Below are 22,662 nucleotides of genomic sequence, written 5' to 3'. Positions count from 1 at the left end.
ATATGACTAGTTTTTCCAAATTAATATGTTTTAATATGTTTTTTGAAAGCATGAAAATAAGGTATTTTACCTGGTTTGTCCAAAACCTGACATTCAAAACCGACAGTGCATTATCTTTTATTGGTGTATAAGTTAACATAATTTTATTATCCTACTATATTTTCATTCGACTTTCAGTTTCTCGTTTGATCTATGTTAAACGAGATGGGCAATATCAGGCTATGAACTCCATTCTGGCAAAGCGTATTAATATTTAACGTTTCCGCTGCGTGACAATGTATGCAATGTATTCTTACGTCTATACATAACGGTCAAATAATTTAAAAAGTACAGTCAAACCTCGATGTATCGAAATTCAAGGGACCGACAGAAAGACTTCGAAACATCGGACTTCGAATTATTCATGGTTGGAATTAAACCGAGTTTTTTTTTTTACCATGACCGACTGTGGTAGTTGTGTACATGTCGTCTCCGTTCCGTAAAGTTTATAATCATTGTATTAAACACACAAAAAAACCGAAGTATGCAATTAATCACGTGTATTGCTATCGTAAGCAATATATCATAAACAAGACTACGTGTACTAGGCCTAACCCAGAAGCAATGGTTAATATTACGGAATGAATATAAAAAAGAAATAAAAAATATAAAAATAAAAAATAAAAACGAAACTAAAAAGGAGGAACCGAAAGCGCTATAAACATCTACAAACATACAGCGAGAAATTCGATTCATCGAAGTTCGAATCATCGAGGTTTGACTAGTTTTAAAGTAGTGCGGTCTATGAAATCTAATAGTATTATCGTATTGACAAAATATCATGTATTAAAAAATATCATCGCATAATTTTCATTTGTTCGCTTGTTTCAAACTGTTTTGTGTTAAACTATATTCAGACGTTGATGATATGGCTGTTCCGTTTATTGAACTTGGTGACGTCAATACTAGCGCAAGCGGGGAATTCAAAGGATATACGTGTATAGTTTTGAATTTGAATGATCGTAATGGAAATGAAAGTAATAAACTGTTACCAGATTGGACATACAGTTGATATGAATCCCATCCGGAAGGAAGATAAATAGAGGGCGCCATGAATACTTAATATATATATATTCAATATTGGTACTGCCTGTTATCCAATCCTTTTTATGCTCAATAAAATATTTTGAAATGAATTGAATTATACTGATAACGGGCGGATTTAAGAAAATGTAACAGCCAAATGGACGGATAAATTCAAATTGCATGCAATATCCCCAGTGTTTGTATAGTGTAACAGGAGAGGAGAAAATGTAGCGGCCAGATCGAGATTCGAACCCGGGACCCTCCGAAAACTAGCCGAGTGCTCTACTGACTGAGCTACCTGGTGACCGATGATCGACCCAGTCCAATCCCGCTACAATAGCATCACTATTACCAATACCATATCATTTATAGTTTCCATTTTTAGCTCTCGAAGAGAGGGGGCTAATGGAATCACTTTGGCGTCGGCGTTCGAAGGTTACGGTTTTGGTGCAAGTGTTGTCATACTGATATTCGTCACAATTGGTATTATTTTTTACAATCATTTTATCATTGTTGTGATGGGTATGAAAAATCATTTAAATAAGCAAAATGCTGGGTTTTGAGAATTTCAAGAAGCTCAATACGCCGAAAAATTAAGTTATGTTATGATATTGCTATATTTTGCAATACTGGAAAATTACAAAGAACCTTAATCAAATCAACAAATAAATGCTTTATTTGTGATTGTTAATCCAACTATGATTATTTTTTAAAGATAGCAAATTCCAAAAAACGAATACGTTTTAAAATGTTTTAAACTTGCTATACTCCGTACACCTTCCCTGCTATACTCCGTACACATGTTATTTTGAAATGTCTATACTCCGTACACAACACGACTAAATTACGTATTGAAAACGGCATTTATAGTACACATAATGTTGTTATATCGGTCTAATTACAATAATATAGCAATTATACATATTGCTAATATACATTTAAGATCAGACAAGCCGAATATTTGCAATAAAATGAAACTATTTTCAGATTTCAACATCTCGCCGAAAGTACACGCCATGTACACCATACGTATTGTCTAATAATTTTATAGTGACTCATTCAATTTACATAGTTTATACCTTTAACGAATCTAGAATAGTTTGTGAAACACCTTAACCACGAAATGACAAGCAATATTAATTTTATATAGCTAAAACATTGATTAAATTATCGGTGATTTGTGCTATCGCTTCGAGTGTAGCTACATGTATTTCCGGTGTACCGATGATAGCGGTGTTGGTGTAATACTTTCTCGCACAGTCAACATGGATATTGTGACAGAAGGTCGGGATGACAGGACAAAGAAAGAAAAAAAGCTATAAAGACTGTACCAGAGAAGACAGAGACTGTATCATGCTGGTTATGGCACAGACGTGGTGAGTAGATATCGGGACCGAAAACAGCGACCGGTGATTGGTCATCAGTGCTGACCCACCAATCAGAGGACGTCGTGGAAAAGGGGTCGAAAGTACCGATGAGGGTTGGTATCTACCTGGCAATGCTTTTCACAGTAGTTCCCAGTTCTCTATGTCGTAGTTGCCTAACGAAGAAGCGGATAGAATTCATCAACAGCAGTGTAAGCTTTTTTTGTTTCTCTTGATAAGTCGTACTTCACTCCTCATTCCTTCATATGTTAAGAGGAATATTCTTGCATTGAAAAGCACAAAGTTCCTTCTACTTTAGTTATAAATTTTGGTACATAATGTTATATGTGGAAATGAAACGAAAAAGAAATAATTCGGCACTTCATTACATGTTTACAAAATTATCAACAAAATGGCTGCCCAAAATTAAAATGTTATGGCCAGTTTCCTATTTCTTCATCACGGATAACAGAATGAAATGAAATTGACATGAAAATTGAATTTCATATCTGAAATTTGGTTTTAAATGGACTACAAACTGATATAAGTGAAAGCTGTGTTACTGAAAAGCTGTTGGAGTTTTGCGGACTCATTATGTTAAAGAACACTAAGGAGGAATACAGGCGACACTATTCTAAATGGCGTCATATACGATCATGTGATAGAAATTTAATTCTAGAAGCTTCACAGTCAAGATCAGTGAATACCAGTTATATATGCCTAAGTTAAAGTCTAGAGTATTTGTGATATATGTGCATATAAAGCTTAGCTATGGTTCAGAAACTCTTTGTCAGGTTTTCCAGTACTTCTGTAACCAGTCACGCTGAAACATTATACGGACATATGTATTGCTGAGTAATGTCGATGTATAATAGTGTAAACACAGGTTATTATTGTGCAGGTTGTCTGGTGATATTCAGAATAATAATTTTAATAACATACATATTGTGAAAACTAGAATGGGTTGCTCCGGTGATTTTCTTTTTAATATATGTAAGTGACTCTGACTCAATCAATCAAATTGTATTTTTTAACCTACTGAATAACGAGAAACCTGTCTTATTTTTTGAATACAAAAAAAATTATTGTTTGTTTATTAACGCACCAGACTTAGTGTCATCGAGTGAGTTTTGATTGTCTGTTCTGACTGCTTACACTGAACCAAACCGTCACAGGTTTTAAAAATCACGTTTATTTCTAATTTTAGAATAAACAGGGTTTTTCAACCGTCTGGCAAATTGCCAATTTTTGTAGCTCACATGACTTCCGTGATTGAAATTCTATATCTCTGCAAACACTTTCGGGAAAACAAGAAAACGCTCAAACAAAAACATTCTATACATATTGTAAAAGTATCATTCAATTGTAACATACAACGTAAAAAACATGCTCAGAGTTGCCTACCTATGTTTCACACAAACTATTACACTATAAATAATGATAGATACCTGCCATTCCGATGATAGAAAGAAGACGAAGTTGACAATGCAGTGTGTACCCAGTTAGCGTCACAAGACACAATTGATGGGCATTCAGGTGTAATTTACCTGGTAAATAGTCACAAGACAAAGTGAGGGTACAGTGTTGTACATACCGTACGGAAGGTGCACATCTGTAACTATCCAGTCTGGTACGCCTCTCCGGGACACACAAGGACGGAGGAATCACTAAAGGTAAGTCATGAACACAAAGGGGGAATGTCATCTTGTTAAGTTATATAAATCAACCTTTAGGTACAATCTCACGTTCAGAACATTTAGACTCTTAATGATAAGGCGATTCAGTGATCATTTGCACCACAAGAAGTAACACTTGCCCCTCAACTAATATCGCTACAATTGAGATGGTGGTCTAGTCTGGACGTCTTATAATCAAAGAAACGATATCAATTAGCAATGTTCTTTGATAAGCTGAATCACTGCAATAAATTGGCCATACTCCGACAATTTTGACTACATTGGACGCTACATGAAAACTTTTGACTGTATACATTAATAATGAATTCATAATGGAAAGTGTTCGCTCATCTTCCTTTAACGTTTATAGGAATGACCATTATAAATCATTTCAGATGAGATATTACCAATGAAAAGTTGAACTATAAATATTTCTATATATTACATATTCATATATTTTAATATTTCTCTGACGACCAGGAAGTATAATGAGATCTTCCTTCTCCGTTTTCAGACATGATGCTGCCAGCTCTCTTCTATTTACTGACGGTTGCCGCCGCTGCACCAAACGTCCACGAATGGTACCAGTTACAACAAAGCGATACAGTGGTACCCACTAACCTTTCACCGTATGACGTCACCTTCGTTAAATACCAGCAGACCTACAGTAACTATTGAATATTTATTGAGATTTTACTTTCTGATCGTCTTTAGGGTAACACCATCGCCATCACTATTATAGATTTTTATATCACCATCATTATATTCTTACTCTCCACCACTGGGCCAGTAATTCTAGGATCATACGAGGACGGGTTTCTTCGGAATATTCTCTCGACCACGCAAACTGGATACTTTATGAAAGGATGTTTAGGGAATAGAGAGCACAAAAAAAAAAAAAAAAAAAGGAATCCCATTATGTCATTTTTGGTATTTGCTTCTTTGTGTTTCTCTGATGCATATCATATTAACATCAGCTTTGATGGTCTCATAAAACCAGTTCTCTATTTTACTTCTTGTTTTATATCAAAAGTTATTTGACGCTATCGTTAGCAAATATATGGTATTCATGATTGAATATATGCTATATTCTTTAAGTATCAATAAAGTCGAACGGGTATAAAAGTATTGGGTGGGTATAAGAATAACACACACCCACACACAAATCAACGGTATAATATATTTACAAGCTACAAAGATACTAATACAAACGATGTTGTATTCAAACAAATATGCCTAATGAGGACAATACAATGATAAATATGGATAAATATAAAGGGTCAGACACAAATAATTTAGTCTTATACCATCTATCATAAGTTGGGGATCCCGGTCAATTACTAATTTTCTACAATTAACATCATTGTTAACTTATATCACTTTTGGTAGTTAATTTATTATTAATTATTGATTAACATTGTAGACAAGATCTACCCGACTGTTGAAGAGGAGTTGAGGAGATTTAAGATATTTACATCCAACGTTAAAGTAATAGAGGAACACAACAAGCTTTATGCGTCTGGACAGAAGACATTCTATCTCGGAATCAACCAGTTCACCGACATGGTTAGTTTGTCATAACCTGTTTTCCATTGCTGGATCAACCAGCACTAAGCTAACCATTCTATACAAAAATCGATCTAAATATTGTTTTCTGGATATATTTCATGTATATATTTGCTAGCTTTCAACAGCAATGGTCATTTAAGGGTGTTTTTCATGATAGCATGACTAAACTCGGTGATAAATGTACTCATGAGGTTATTGGGGTCATATTGATATAGTAACCAACATACGGTTAAATTACCTTTGTGTGCTAACGTAATTCAAAAGTCACTAAATATATTTTTCCGTTTGAATTCCATTTTATTTTATACCGGTTTCATCATTATGTTACATATAGTGATATCCGGCATTACAAAAAAACTGTTTCCCTGTCAAAATAGTAAAAACATACATTATGCAAATACATGAGTACAGGTTTTAAAATAAATGTGTCTCTATAGCCATATTTGACTTTAAATTCATGTCAATTTAACACTGATAATAGTACAATTAATGAAATTAACATTTATGGAAATGATAATGTACATCATTTACAGGTGGAGTACTATTCTATACAAGCCAAAGTCATACTTTCTAAAACGTGTTCATATAATAGTAGTTCATTTTCTCATTTTGTATCCACCGGTACATGTCAAAGGTTGTTTATTTTTCATTCACTTGATAACAGGACTCTGCCGAATATAGACAGTGGCTCGGGACGAGTATGTATAGGAAAACTAACCAAAGCATGGGCTCAACATTTCTACGTCCTAACAACATCATGGCACCGACAGAAGTTGATTGGAGAACGCTTGGCTACGTGACACGTGTGAAAAACCAGGTAAGTAGTTCGTGTTTTTTTAATAAGTAAAGAATGACATGCTGAACATTTTAATGATATAATCGTGGTTCATCTTTGAAATACAATTCTTTTTTTATCAACACCTATCATTAACGTTTGTTTTTCACACGAACTTTATTACACTTTTGTATGACGAAAACATCGTTCAGTTGTGAGGCTGATTCTAATATTGATTATATCCTTTGATTTACAGGGTCAGTGTGGGGATTGCTGGGCGTTCAGTGCTGTGAGTCAACCATCAATATAAACAAACACAATCTTACACACGACCGTTGTTAACGTTGAAATTTTCCACTTTAAGGTTTTTCACATTTTCCACTATAAATGCCCTTTCTTCATTTCGCCCAGATGAGACGAAAATCAAGGTTTGTCAATTTTCGGGTCAAAAACCGAAATAAATCCTAAATGAGGCGAATCTAAGAATAAACTCCATGACTTTTGTATGTTTATTTCGTGTTTCGTGTTTCATAAAAAAAACAAAAAAAAAATAAAATAAAATAAAAACCAAAGCAACACTTACTGTAATTTTTCCAGTATGAAAACAGACCATGCTTTACCTTTCTCCTAATTAGGGCAAAATTTAGCCACTAAATGATAATGAATGTATCTTCTAGTATGTAGTAATTGCAAATCCCATGTAAAAATAAAAATAAGTGCTGTTTAGATATTAATAAGATATTTCGAAACATTGTCTATACTTTGAAATTTTTGGTTCAAGACAAAAATGAGGATACGAATTAATGCTTTAATAATTTGAAACTACTTGTACGTACTTATGTGAGGGAATTTCGCATCAATTTCTGGAAAATGATAATTTTCGTAAATAAAAACAATCGAAATCAAAGTCGGTTAGGAGTTTATTTTATGTGAATGTGATCGGTGTTTTAAGGAATAGACGATATGAATTGGGGAATAAATATTTTACATCATTTCAGACCGGATCTCTGGAGGGGCAATACTTTAAAAAGTCGGGAACATTGACGTCGTTTAGTGAACAACAGTTAAATGACTGTTCCACCAGTTACGGTAACGAGGGCTGCAATGGTGGGCTGATGGACAATGCTTTCAAATACGTACAGGACAACGGAATAGAATCAGAAGCCGACTACCCGTACACCGGGATGGTAGGTATCCCGCTCTGTATTTAGTTATTTCAGCTTTTTATTCACAAAGAAGCTTTAAAGCACTTTTGTATCATGAAATGTTCGCAGTCGACGAATCTGCATGCTTTTGTCTAAAAGAGGACTATAATGCACAGTTTAGTTGTTCTTCAGCGAAATGCTAGTCTTTCTGTGAAAAGTCAGATATATTGAAGGATAAAATCTGACTGGTCAATTTAAATAAGGTGATGAATGAAGTGCTCTTGAAATAAAATGAACGCCTTTCAAAGCTTGTATGTACGGTCATCATTTTTGTTATATGCTATATTGACTAATTTCTATTATCTTCAAGTGTATTGCACGCAGTTTGTCTTTTATTTGAATAATGTCTATTACTTGTACTACACAGGATGGAACATGTATGTACGATTCCACGAAGGTGGTAACAAAGTGTACTGGCTTTGTCAACATACCCAAAGGCAGTGAGCTTCAGTTGTTGGAGGCTGTGGCTTCTGTAGGACCTATATCGGTTGCCATAGACGCCAGTAAAATCTCCTTTCAGATGTATGCCGGAGGTAAGAAACAGCTTTAAATCTTAAGACGACAAAAATGGTTTCCTTCCCATAAGTTTAAATGTTATTTTCATACTATTTTGTTTAGCAGACACCGAAAGAGTCTGATAAGCTATTGGAGAACTAATTAAGTTAAAGGTGACTTTAACAGCATAGCAAAAATATAGCGTTGTTTACATCTCTCTGTATACCACGTCTTCAGAAACACATTTGAGTGAATCAATAAAAATCTTGAACATCCCAAAAATGTAATATTCAGTGTTTTTGTGCCATACAATGATTAGTTGTTTATAACTATAGATTATTTCCACAATTTATATAATACGTTCATCATCTATCTATAATTGACACTTTTTTTTACATTAACCAGGTGTATATGACGAGCCGACGTGTAGCTCTACTCTGTTAGACCACGGTGTGTTGGCTGCAGGTTATGGTACCCTAAACGGCAATGATATCTGGATAGTGAAAAACAGGTAAGGGACATTTTACTCTCGAAAATAATAACATTTTAAATTTAACTGAATTTTTGTTACTTGGAAGAAAATAGTTAAACCTCCAAATTCCATCTGAACAATAAATTGAAAACAATTTAAAAAAATGGCACAATGACATTTTAAAAGGATCTCTTTAGTTGTAATAAAATTGGTTCGTGGGGAAATTTCTATTGTTTGTGAAAGAGGTCCTTTACAACGTTTTTCTTATTGTTTTAGGTAAATAGGTTATGTGATGTAAATTATATATTACAGCCTTGCAGTTCCATGTAAGCGTATTTCATAATTAACGTAAAATGATACTGAATAAATATAATACAAGCCTTAAGTGTTATACAAAGTTTAATTTGATGCTTCAGTTGGGGCACGCAGTGGGGAGAAAATGGCTATGTGATGATGTCCAGGAATAAAGACAATCAGTGTGGGATAGCCACTATGGCCAGTTACCCACTGGTCTGAGTGGACTCATGGCCAGTTACCCACTGGTCTGACTCATCTCGTGTTCGGAAAAGCCGATAGGGCCAGTTGCCCTCTTGTCTGAGTACACTTATTTCTTGTGTTCGGAAAAGCCGATAGGGCCAAATATCCTCTTGTCTGACTAGACTTATTTCTTGTGTTCGAAAAAACGCAACAAAAATGGTGAATTAGAGGTAGGGCCAATGACCAACCTATTGTTCGAGCAGAATCATCCCGAATACAAGCCTCTTCTTATTCCTCATACGACTTCAAATATGTGAAGGTTTAAACAAGTCGAAAACAACACGATTCTTAAAATAATTTGTTTGAGTCATACGATTTCGAGATTTTCAACTGTATGATGTAAATGTTAAAAAATTTAATGCTGAAATGAAAACTCCGACGCATGGGAAATTCAACCATATCAAGAAAATTTCTACACACATGTATCTATAGAAGTTAATGTTGCAAGGAAAAACTCCAACACAAAGGATTAGAATAACAATACGAAAAGTATTGGTGAAGAAGTCGTAATCTTTGATTTTATTTGATATCTGATGCTTCAAAAGGAAAAAAAATGGAATGTTTTCAGTTACTCATTCTACATAGACAAAACACTATCGACACATTTTTTTTTTAATTTGTGCGATATATGTCACAGGAGTAAAAACAAAATACCTTTAATTTAAGTCTTTTCATCAAATTTCAAATACCGAAAAAGACACATTTACTAAAATAATTCCAATATCTATATAACGATACTTTTTCATTGGTTCTTACGTTGTAATTATATATATAACATGTTGTGTAAAGTGTCGTTTTATTATTTATGTGTTTGTTTATTCCATTTGTGAAGTATGATTTGGATTAGTGATTGGTGGTGCTGGTACAATAATTATATCATGAGATTCACAATAATGGTATAAAACGAATATAAACATTGTTATTATTTACATTATTTTAAAGATGCATCCTTATATCAATGTGTTTTAGTGTCATGACTAAGTTTTGTTGCCTCTATGCAAATAATTAGATTATCAATATGTTATTATGATAACCTGATGTTTTCTTGTCATTTTATATATGAAACATCAATCAGTAAATGATAAACAATAACATGTCGTCAGTTTTGTGTAGCGTGATAACAAATCTACATCATAAGGTCTTAGAACTATCTCTTGAACAAGCAGTCCGAAGCAATGGTTTTTGTTCTATTCTTTAAATAAATTGTATATTAACACCATCCTCGATACTCCAGGGGTTCCGATCACTTACGATCTCTACACCCCTGGACTATCTCATAGTTAAACTGGAGGTAGCTCGGGGAAAACGTCTGAACCAATCACAGGCCTACAAAGGCTTCATTGAAGACTACAGAGAGAGCGACGCCCGACTTCAAAGCCACATAGTCAACCACAGTGTACCGTTATACGGCTCTTTGATGTACATCAAAAGATTTTTAAAATTACTTGTTCTGTTGCCTCCAGTTTTACTATAAAGAAGACATATATGTAGATCACATGGATATCACGCATAATTTTAGTAAGAACTTTGAATATAAATAAATAGAGCCAAGATCTGATTACACACCAAATAATTGATGTTTAGTTTTACATGTCGATATATGTTGCGGATATAGAGACATTCTTGAAATAAATATAAGTGACGTTTGAAAGAAGAATATAAAAGTTTAGTAATTAAGAAGCAAAAATACAAAATAAATGTCTAGAAAAATATTAGAAGGTTCCGACGAGTTTCGAACTCGTGACCTTCTGCGTGTTAAGCAGACGTGATAACCACTACACCACGGAACCTTGATACTCACATAAAGATAAATGAGTAAGTGTTTACACACTATGAATTTACATTGTCTGTATGTGACACGTGTTTCTCTATCAGACGGCATTGATTTTCACTGCAAGTACACTCCGTCGTAATCTATTATATTGATAGAACAGTAACATGTGTTTACTTCTGCATACTCTGAACTCTGAAATGTACATGCGCAATGCAGACGTGATAACTACTACATAGCATGCTGTAAAACTTATTCAGTACCAGGTAATCCTAGGCTGAAATTACATACAGCATGATGGAAATTGGACAGTCCTGCCTTACTAATTTTTCAATCGAGAATAACTTGGTCAAATATGTCTGTATTCTGACAAATCAAGAATGCTATTCTCCAATAAGCAGACTCCCAGACAGAAACGATTTGGAATTTAGAAATGAGGGGTCCATCAAGGAGCTGTTTTGACTTACATTTATCTAATAGAAGAATTGAGACACACATATTTTATATACATATGATTTGCTATATTCAAAAGAACGAATGCAAACCCAGCTTTCTTTCAAAACAGAAATAAATTCAAATATTTTTCTTTTCAAGTTAGATAATTTCAAGGGAAGATAATGTGAAACAAATACTATTGATGTCAAACATATCTGGCAATTGCATTGAGAAATCGGTTTCGTGGTGTAGTGGTTATCACGTCTGCTTTACACGGAGAAGGTCGCGAGTTCGAACCTCGCCGAAACCTCCTACTATTTTTGTATGCATTTAAACTTCACTTTTTAAGGTGTAACTTAAATTGAAGAATTTTGTTTTTCCTCTATTAAATCTGTTTGATCATATTTTATGTAGGTTTAGTTAAATACACTTTTTGATAATTTATGTGTAATAATAGCATAATTAAATGTGAAAATATCAATTTTGCTTTACAAACACGTTACTAATTGACAGATAATTTTATTTTCCAAGCTAAATCCCTTCCCATAAATGAATTTTGTATCGTTAAGTAACATCACACATTCTATCATTTCAGCAATAGTGATAGATAAACTTAATTGGTTTTCAAAGACACATGAAATAAACATATTTCTGTCATCAAATATCAAAATGATAAAGTGTTAGAGAATAGACGTCATTTTGTACAAAAATAATAACAAAGAGGATATCACTACAACAGATGATGAAAAAGCAAATGTACTAGCTAATTTTTTCCAGACAGTGTTTACCCAAGATAAAGATAAATCACTACCTGATATTGAAAAGATTGATGTGGAACCGATCACTCAATTAAATATTTCACCAGAAGTCGTGCAGAAGAAGCTAATGAAGTTGAAAATTTCAAAATCACCTGGACCGGATATGATCCATCCTAGAGTTCTTAAAGAGACACGCGATATTATATGCCATCCTCTAACATTAATATTTCAAACATCAATCGACACTGGGAAATTACCTGCGGACTGGAAATGCGCTAATATAACGGCAATATTTAAGAAAGGAGATCGGAATGGAGGCTTCAAACTACAGACCAGTAAGCCTGACCAGTGTTGTTTGTAAATTATTAGAATCAATAATAAGGGATAAAATAATGAGTCACATGAAAAGAAATAAGCTATTTAGTAACGCTCAGTTTGGTTTTATAGACAGTAGATCCACGGTTCTTCAACTTATCAATGTCATGGATAAATGGACAGATATTTTGGATAAAGGAGCATGCGTGGATATTATATACTGTGACTTTATGAAGGCTTTCGACAAAGTACCTCATGGCCGACTAGTACATAAACTCGCAAAATATGGCATCGGTGGTCAGTTTTCAATCTGGATCCAAGCCTTTCTGTTTGGAAGAAAACAAAGAGTTGTAGTGAATGGCAAAACGTCGGAGTGGAATCCAGTTTTAAGCGGGATACCACAAGGATCTGTGTTGGGACCACTTCTCTTTGTTCTCTATATAAATGATATGCCCGATGTAACAAGTACCGGGACAGACACCTATCTGTATGCGGATGATACGAAAGCTTTTAGATCAATAAAAAATGAAGAGGATTGCAAAATATTACAACATGATATATATTCATTAAGCCAATGGTCAGATATTTGGAAACTCTGCTTCCACCCAGACAAATGTAAAATGATGCGATTGGGATATTCAAATACAACTAAATATGGATACAGACTGAAGGAAAATGCCCAATTTTTAAAATTTGTTGACTCGGAGAAGGATATTGGTGTCACCATAGATGATAAACTTACCTTTGACAAACATATATGTGAAAAGGTCAACAAAGCAAATTCAATCATGGGAGTGTTGCGGAGGACAATGGAATACATGGACCAGAGCAGTTTTAAACTTTTATACACGGCATTAGTTAGGCCTCATATTGAATATGCTGTTCAAGCCTGGTGTCCGTATTTGGAAAAGCATGTAACAACAATAGAAAACGTTCAACGTCGAGCAACAAAGCAAGTGCCAGGTCTCTCAACTTTGCCATATACAGAACGTTTGCGTAAACTCCAACTTCCAACGTTAGCATACAGGCGGTCACGTGGGGATATGATTGAAATGTACAAAATACTTTCTGGAAAATACGATAAAGAAGTCGCAGATTTGTTTTCAATCAACCAGGGATCAAGTACCCGCGGACATGATTTGAAAGTGTACAAAGAGCATTCAAGGCTGCGTGAGAAAACACTCGTTTACCCAGAGAGTCGTGAATACTTGGAACAGTCTCCCATCAAATGTTGTTCAGTCTAGGACAGTTAAGCAATTTGAATATGAACTCGATTCACATTGGAAAAATCAGCCACTAAAGTATTTATACACTGAAAAAATAAATCCGTGAATTTCTAAGAGCTGACTATTATAGGATTATAAAAAATCCTGTACATGTTAACATGTATGTTGTCAGAATAAATCTATGTATCTATGTAATATTAGAAGACTCCGTAGCATATCAAAATGACACTGCCAAATCAAGAATGATATTCTTCAACAAACAGTCCCTTAGACAGCAGCTTGCTTGAAACAGATTTTTATAAAGAATTTGTTGTGTAAATGAAATGTTGATTTGGAATTATGGAGTCCATCAGGGAGCTGTTTTGACTTAACTTATTATCTAATATTAAAATTGACGATACAAATTTAAATATTGATTTATGTTTTTCAAACCATGACAATAACATGTCAATGAATGTTATTGCTTTTCATCTTGGTTTCATCTTCTATACTTTACATTGCGCCAAAAGCCAACGTTATTGTGTAAGCAGAAATCAACTACATGTAGGTCCAAGATAAACAGGTTGATAAACAGGTTGGTAAAGATTGTAACGATATAATGATCTCCTCTGTTGTCATTTTGAATACAAGGACTTGCCCATGTTCCTTGTTGTGGGAACTCACTCCATCAGAGAATTAATATTTGCTCATCTCTGTTTTTTCAATAAGATTGTAAGGTTGTGTTTTTTAAACGTTCCCGTCTGTACTCCTTTTGTTTCTTAATCATTTATGTACATTTCAAACATCCCATTATCATTCATATATATATATATATATGTATACTTGATTATACCTAGATCTCCTGTCAAATCACCAACATGGCTTTATATTAGGCAGTTCGTGTATAACTCAGCTCAAATCTATGGAGGGAAGGATAAGTGAATTGGACTCGGGAAGCAATGTAGACATTATATACATTTGTATTTGGACTTTAGTAAGCTTTTGACAAGATGTCGCACAAACTTTACAAACTAGAACAATATAGGAGAGGAGGAATATTACTAGCATGGATTAAAGCCTTTCTGGAGGACATGACACAGAGAATAAAGTTTAATGGAAGCTTGTCTGCCCCCCTACCGCTGACAAGCGGGATACCCCAGGGAAGTGTCCTTGGGCCAACACTTTTTCTTGTCTATGTGAATGACATGCCAGATATGATCAACTGTACCATCAAACTATTCGCAGATGATAACAAGATATGCAAAGGAATTCACTCAGAAGTTGACTGATTCGTTCTCCAAGATAACATCAAAAAATGTGTGAATGGACAAAAACATGGTTGAAGAAGCTGAATACGTCAAAATGTAAATATCTGGAGGCAAGAACCACTCAGGGAAACCATTAATACCATCTTCAACAGGATGGTATTACTTCGCAGATACAAATAGTTTCGTCAGAGAAAGATCTAGAATATATATAGACCAATCCCTAAAATTCTCAGTCCATGCTTATGTACTAGGGCAAATAGGATGATTGGACTTGTATTCAGAACATTTTCTTTCATGAGCGCTGAAATTTCCCTTATCCTATATACAACTCTCATTAGAACACACCTGCAGTATGCCACGCCTGTTACATCATCTATACTTCAGGACAAAATCACTACCGAAAATGTTCAAATATATTTTAAAAGCATTAACAGATCTCTTATATGAAGAGAAAATTATTAAAAATAAACAACACCGACTACAACAAACAGGGCACTTTTTCTGTAACAGAATTGTCAATATTTGGATGTTCTTGCCTGAAAAGAGAGTCAGCTCTACATCAGTGAATTGCTACTTCTGACTTTGTTGACGACTTTTTCTGAAGCTATTCTGACTGACCAAACAAAGATTGTTACATTATATTTTGGACCTAACTAGCTGTATTACCAGGAAATCGAGTTCCGAAACTTGAGGTATTTTCTATAACAGGAAATGTTTCTCGTGGGGATGGCGGAGATTTCATCCTGGATGAATAAAACCTGTCTGCTTTTAACTTAGGTAGTACGAAGTATTTGTCAATACGTCTAATTCTCCCAAATGAAAATGAAACAAAAGAGTGTGTTAAGAACATGTATATTTAAACTATTCTAAACAGCTATGAAATGACTTTATAGTAATGGACATTTCGGACACGGTGAAGAGATGGACCTCCATGTGGAAATCCTGCAGCGGATAAAGATTCCAATTACGTGACTGCGTCAGGTGTCCGACCACTGGTCATCTTTAGTACACTTTGAAAGACCTATCAACACATCATTATTGTATATATGTACAACGAAATAAAAGAAAAGTGATGCTTGTAATGAAAAAAAAAAGATTAAAGTAAATGACTAAAATAGTCACAATAAATACACAAAGCAATAGATTAATTGACTTCATTCACTCTAGCTTGGAAATTGTTAGGGAAATATATTTTAGAAACGTTTGTGTAAAAACTGAGACCATTACAATTATTGCCTTTAAAATATATTGTCAATAGTTTAAATCATTTTAACCAAAAAATCTCTTGTAAAAGGGAAAATAGCCAAACTTGTTTCCAGCTTCTTACTTCCAAAAGACAGTCGAAGACACCATGATGTTGAACGAAAGACAAAAACAGAAGTGGTTATCAATTGTTATATGCTATTGCAGAGATAAGGGAACTGGGACATATATATATATGGCCAACATGTTGAAGGGGACTTGGCAACGGGAAAAGATTGCCATGTGTAAAAAGCACAAAGTCCTTTCCTTTAATAACAACTCAACCTTAATCATAAGTCGATTGCGATAGGAAAAATATTCAAAATACATACATATAAACATGCCTAAACAGATTTCGACTATAAGCACTTCACAACCATTACTTGGTTTAATTGATTTATTATATTTACGTCCTATAAACAGTCAAGGTCATTTAATGACGACCTCATGTGTTGTCTTGTGTGTGGTTAGTGTGAAAAGTTAGGAAAAAGTAAGATCCTAATTTGTTTGTTTGTTTGATTAATTAACGTCCTATTAACAGTTAAGGTCATGTAAGGACGGCCTCTCATGTATGCGGTGTATTGCGTGTATGTTGTGCTGGGTGCAAGTTTGGGAGACTGCGTAATTCATGTTGTGTCTTCTTGTATAGTGGAACTGTTGCCCTTTTTATAGTGCTATATCACTGAAACATGCCGCCGAAGACACCAAGCAACACACCCCACCCGGTCACATTATACTGACAACGGGCGAACCAGTCGTCTAACTCCCTGTATGCTGAGCGCTAAGCAGGGTCAGAAACTACCACTTTTATAGACTTTGGTGTGTCTCGGCCAGGGGACAGAACCCAGAGCCTTCCTCACAGGGGCGAACGCTCAACCCAAGGCCAAAAGTGAGGCGGTGCCAAGGGAGGCATTAGGAAAGATAAAAGTTAGTTAGGAAGAAGAGAAAAGATAAGATACTAAATTTAGTCGCCTTTTACGATCATGCATTAGGGGCAGCAGGTACAATTCAACGCCCGACCTGCAGGGCTACCATTGTAGCTTCATTAACATTTATGGCCATAATGGAGAAAATAGTTTATGACAAAACCAGCAATCAATAATAAGATAGCGGAAGAATTAGAAAACACAGCGCGTGTTGTAAGAGTGTTTATACAAAGTAGTTGCCAAACCTGTTGAAACCACAATGTACTGCCGCGGTTAACACGCACTCACTAAAACGAGACGGTAAAAGTAGCTACTCGATAACCATACGCTGTAATAATATTTGATGAAATATTGTCAGGTAAATATAGCAAAATTGTATTTACCCTCGTCACCAATGTGGTAAATATGTTCAATGTGCATATAGTGCCGATAAAGGCAGTTGTAGTTTACGGTTACGGGTTCGTATGATACGTCCGAATTCTAGCATGACCAGGTGTAAACTACGCCGATAATGGTCACGGACTTCACCACATCAAATTTGGGCGAGTTGAATCAGGAGAGGTCAAACCCAACTTCTGGGAACCCCAACTCGCCCAGTGTCCTACCAACAACACCATGAAGTTCAGTCAGAATCTGGTATGGAATCCATGCAAGGGACAATAATGAGATAATAATGTCGACCATTAAGCTTTGCTAGTGTTTACCAACCTGTATATCTGGGACCTCATTGTGGTTGATTTCTGCGTACGTAGTCGTCCTCCTCCCTGAAACTCATTAAAACATACAACTACGCTGGCTATTGGCACAATAAAGAAGTATAAAAGATTGAAACCAAGAAGAAAAGCAATAACATTCATTGACAATTATTGATCTCTTGTCAAGTTTACTATCAGATAATCAGTAGAGTCAAAACAGCTCCCTGATGGACCCCGTATTTCCAAATCAACATTTCATTTACATTCTTTTTATACAAATCCGTTAAAAGAAAGTTGCTGTCAAGGAGTCTTGATAGAAATTAATATGTCATGAGACATCTCCTCAGATGACATTTTCATCTTTATCATGTAGACACTTTATGGCATTGCAGTTCTGCCTATACTTTTCTAATTAAAAAAACAACAACAGTATGTTTATCACCATCTACAGCCCATTTCACATTTGACCTCAAAACAGAACCATTACACTTTTCTTTTTTCAAAATTTTCTAAACTCTGTTTTAACTCATCATACTTAGTACAATCAAATGATTTCCCATTGGCTATTTTAAATACTATAAAATTCTTTTGTTTACTTCGGTCCTTACCGTATACTTGAGAAAATCTCATGACCATAGCTGTTAATAGGAGGTTAATTAATCAAACAAACTAACAAACAAATTTCCACCATCCTCCCTCTAACAGCAACAGATATATCATCGTTGGTATGGACACTACAGACAACATATTCTATGTCACCCTGATTGACCCCCGTGTCAAACCACAAGCAGTCATATCTGCCATATTGGTCACAAAGGATATCGACATGCCTTATTGCTCGCGTACAATCACACGCGTTCTTGACATCCCTACATCGAACACACCTTAGAGTGTTATTAGCTCTACGAAAATGCCCCTGACCACCACAAGAAAAACAAATTGAGGGCAGTCTATGAATGAATGTTCTTTAATTGGTTGTCATGTATAACACGATGGTACTCATTACCGAATTTTATGATATGTTAGACTTCAGGGTTTGTGGAGCTTTACACGCGCATATCTCGTATCGTCCGCGATGTTGGTTCCTTTTTAAAAACGTCGTTTTATAGGGTAAAGCAGTTCAATGCCAATGTTTTCAAGCTTTTGTTTTATTTCATCAACAACAATGTACGCAAGTAAATGTATGAAGTGTGAATTTCTGAGTAACATCATTGCACTGATTTTTTCAGCCGTGTATCAAAAATAGGCGCATACCTCCACGCCCTCAAGGGTCACATCAAACAAATTCCCGGAATTAGGGATACAGGTAATGACACAAAGACACCACAACGTTCATATAATGTTGCAGCGGTTGGTTTACACAATAGACATATGTTAAAACTTCCGAGTTCTTTTTTTTCTTTCTCACAGAATGTCACAATGTTGAAACAAGTTAGAAGTATTTTCAAATATTCTCATGCATCCAGTAACAATACGTCTAATTCAAAATGTCTGTTCTATGTCGCACCCAGACTATGTCACCTGTCACGTGTCTAAATGACCAGTATGACGTCAAACTGGCGCATGTGATTGGTATACATAAGTCGTAAGATAGATAATTAAAATACTATTATATAAAATGTTTTTTGAGTATTCAGTGGATTATATGCATGATAGAGTGATATTTAACCAATGCAACTGTGTTAAAATGAAATTAAATTTTTCTTTTGAAGTCTAGTTACCTCTCACTATGGTAGGACGGAAGCAATATGGTAAGGTGAGGCACATCTCATCAGCCATATATTTTGTCTAGAATCCTCCTGTAGTTGAGAGGTACTATGTATCTATAGATGTGTACAGGGATTACATAAAAATGATATATAAAAAATACTATTACATGTATATAATCCTAAAAACTTTAATCAAAACAGGTGGCTATCGAAGACGTACATTATGAAAATGAAGAAAATAATTATACAATGTATAAATACATCGTACATATAGTTTGTACTTTCTTTCCACGTGCGAGATCCATTATAACGTAAACAAACACGAAACTTCTAATAGCAGATAACACTATCAAACTGTAAATAAAAAAACGCACTCACCTTACAAGGTTTCATTGAAGTAATACTGTCAGCTAGATCAAAACATATGTCAATTTCAAGCTAATAAAACACTTCAATATAAACTAGGTTTTACACATAACTGTACATGTGCACGAGTGTGTCTTTGGTAGTTTATATATGGAAGAGTCACTTGTTCAGGACAAGTGGTCACGTGCGAGCCGACAGTATATTGCGAGGATGAGACTCATACCCGTTGATCATTTCCATGACAACCATTATCTATGACCATGGCAACACTAGCTGTCGCTTCGTCATATCATTCACGACGGTCTCTCTAAAAACAATCCATTTGCGATCCTTAGATGCTCAAATCCCCTTGTGATATAATATCCAAGTAATGTCTTGCTTCGTGGTGGCTTGTCCTCGTCTAACCCAAGGGATAATCCAACTGATTTCTGGATCGGCTTGCTGTTCCTGAAATAGTTGGCCTCTGGTATGAGATCTTTATCGTCCTGTAAAACGTTGCTGGCAAACACCTTTGATGGTTCCGTCTGTCATCCTTTTAGGCAAGCGGAATAGAATTCTGCATCAGCGTTGTTGATTTCTGGCCTATATAAGATGTCGAAATAGACGCTGGCAAGGGCAGCAACCCAACAGTGTGATGTGGCATCAAGCTTTGCTGAAATTAGGACGTAGATGAGAGGATTGTTGTCGGTTACTACTGTAAAGCGGCTGCGGCAGAGGTAATCCTTAAACTTCTCACTTACTGACCACTTCAGAGCACGAAACTCTAGCTTATGGGCTGGGATACCGTACTGTAGCTCATGAAAGCCTCTACTGGCGTAGGCTATTACGGTTGTTGAGCTTCAACCTTCATTCTTGAATCTCTTTTTCTTCGCAAAATCCTTAATAAAGCGACAATAATAACCGACGAATCCAAGAGACCTTCTTACTTCTTCGGGTTTAGTTGGCGTCTCACAATTGACTACTTTGTCGACCTTGTCTGGGTCAGGTTCTATACCGTCTTCAGTGACTATACGCCCAACGTAGTTCACACGGCGCTTAAAGAATGAGCTTTTGAAGTTCACTTCATATGTTGGGCAAAGATAATTATTGGAATTTGAAGCAAATTGTGGTGTTGTAGTCCTGATAATAATGTCGGTGAACATTACTGCTTTTCTTCTTGGTTTTATCTTTTCTGCTTTACAATGCGCCAATAGCCAGCGTTATGGTTTGGAAAACATTAATTAATGATCAAATTTATTGTCAAGTTACAAATAAGTATAGTCAAAACAGCTCCCTGACGGACCCAGCATTTCCAAATCAACATCTCATTTACACAACAACTTCTTGATAGAAGCAAGCTGCTGTCTAGGGGACTGCTTGTTGAACAATATCATTCTTGATTTGGCAGTATTATTTTGAATACAGACATATTTTTATTTTTATTCATGGCGTGTTGGGAATGAATGCAGCATATACCGTGTCTTATCGTTCCGTTTTGTCCTATCCGCTCTGTTCTCATCCTCGAATAGTATAGAGACGAGGATTATCTATGTATTACAAACATATACATTGTGCTACTCATTTTGAAAATCTTAAATTTGATGTTACTTGTGTAGTTTTGCCTATTTTACAAACTCATGTAAAAAATGTGATATGATATAGCCTTGCTTTAAAATGTTGTTTTCTTAATTCCTGGTTATACAAGAATAGTGTAAGTACGAATTCCTGCTGATGTGGACGAGTTTTCTTATCGACATTTAACACATTATACGGTGATATCCATTAAAAGAGAGAGAGAGAGAGAGAAATAACGCAGATTTTGTAATTTTGTAAATGTCTTGTTCTCATTGAAAAATAAAAGAGGTTTCGGCGAGGTTTGAAATCGCGACCTTCTGCGTGTGAAGCAGACGTGATAATCGCTACACCACGAAACCGATATGCTACGTAGTCTTCAAATATTCTCTTACACTTGATCATGTTGATATTTGTTGACAGAAATATGCTTATTTCATGTATCTTTGAAAACTGATTTAGTTTATCTATAACTATTGCTGAAATGATAGAATGAGTGATGTGACTTAACGATACAAAATTCATATATGGGAAGGGATGGCTTCTTTAGTTTAGAAAATATAATTATCGGTCGATTCAAGTAACGTGTTTGTAAAGTAAAATTGATATTTTCACATTTAATTATGCTATTATTACATATATATATCATCAATAATTCAAAAGTGCATTTGATTACTGTTATATAAAAAACACGGTGAAACAAAATTAATAGTGCAAAGGCAAATTTATTTAACTTAAAGTTACACCTTAAAAAGTGAAATTAAAATGCATACAAAAATATCAGGAGGTTTCGGCGAGGTTCGAACTCTGCGTGTAAAGCAGACTTAATCCCCCCCCAACATAACGACAGTGTTGTATTTCAACTAGTATCCATTAAAAGTAACTGTTAATCAATGTTTCAATCTGTATATATATATATAGCACATCTTAAGCAAATAGGTTTTCTCTTTCTTGCAATCATTATAAAAATGTCTGAAAATATAGTTCTTATAATGTAGAATTCAATATTATGTATAGAATATTAACAACAGTTCCACTATACAAGAAGACACAACATGAATATACCACAGTCTCCCAAAACGCACCTCGCACAACATACACGCAACACACTGCATACATGGGAGGCCGTCCTTACATGACCATAGCTGTTAATAGGACGTTAATTAATCAAACAAACAAATCTTTCTTGCAATCATTATAAAAATGTCTGAAAATAATGTTCTTATAATGTAGAATTAAATATTATGTATAGAATATTAACAT

At 35.0% G+C, this 22,662-nt stretch overlaps 1 protein-coding gene and 3 non-coding genes across 5 annotated transcripts; 2 read left to right on the top strand and 2 right to left on the bottom strand.

Annotated features, from left to right (window-relative positions):
• The first annotated feature begins 2,321 nt into the window (after nt 1-2,321).
• Nucleotides 2,322-10,250, top strand: LOC138336523 (procathepsin L-like). Of its 2 annotated transcripts, none has more exons than XM_069286044.1 (10): nt 2,322-2,441; nt 3,896-4,102; nt 4,620-4,772; nt 5,529-5,671; nt 6,339-6,491; nt 6,706-6,738; nt 7,448-7,636; nt 8,022-8,187; nt 8,555-8,660; nt 9,038-10,250. In XM_069286044.1, the coding sequence occupies exons 3-10, from the start codon at nt 4,622-4,624 to the stop codon at nt 9,135-9,137; spliced, it is 1,041 nt and encodes a 346-aa protein (XP_069142145.1). In that variant the 5' UTR covers nt 2,322-2,441; nt 3,896-4,102; nt 4,620-4,621; the 3' UTR covers nt 9,138-10,250. The 2 variants fall into 2 exon arrangements, with proteins under 2 accessions (XP_069142145.1, XP_069142140.1); XM_069286039.1 differs by having other exon boundaries at nt 2,326-2,641.
• A 625-nt stretch (nt 10,251-10,875) lies between these two features.
• Nucleotides 10,876-10,948, bottom strand: Trnav-aac (transfer RNA valine (anticodon AAC)). The gene has a single exon. It is a non-coding gene; the product is annotated as a tRNA-Val (tRNA).
• Nucleotides 10,949-11,601: 653 nt separating this feature from the next.
• Trnav-uac (transfer RNA valine (anticodon UAC)) lies at nt 11,602-11,674 on the top strand. The gene has a single exon. It is a non-coding gene; the product is annotated as a tRNA-Val (tRNA).
• Nucleotides 11,675-21,688: 10,014 nt separating this feature from the next.
• Nucleotides 21,689-21,761, bottom strand: Trnav-cac (transfer RNA valine (anticodon CAC)). The gene has a single exon. It is a non-coding gene; the product is annotated as a tRNA-Val (tRNA).
• Nucleotides 21,762-22,662: the final 901 nt, after the last annotated feature.

Source organism: Argopecten irradians, chromosome 1 (genome assembly GCF_041381155.1).
Source record: "Argopecten irradians isolate NY chromosome 1, Ai_NY, whole genome shotgun sequence".
Lineage (NCBI taxonomy): Eukaryota > Metazoa > Mollusca > Bivalvia > Pectinida > Pectinidae > Argopecten > Argopecten irradians.
The sequence above is the reverse complement of the archived record's forward strand: the minus strand, read 5'-3'. Positions and strand labels throughout refer to the sequence as shown.

Coding starts and splice junctions, on each gene's coding strand:
- LOC138336523 (XM_069286044.1), top strand. CDS start 4,622: ATGATGCTGCCAGCTCTCTTCTATTTACTGACGGTTGCCGCCGCTGCA. Junction 5,672..6,338: donor TCAACCAGTTCACCGACATG/GTTAGTTTGTCA, acceptor ACTTGATAACAG/GACTCTGCCGAATATAGACA. Junction 6,739..7,447: donor ATTGCTGGGCGTTCAGTGCT/GTGAGTCAACCA, acceptor ACATCATTTCAG/ACCGGATCTCTGGAGGGGCA.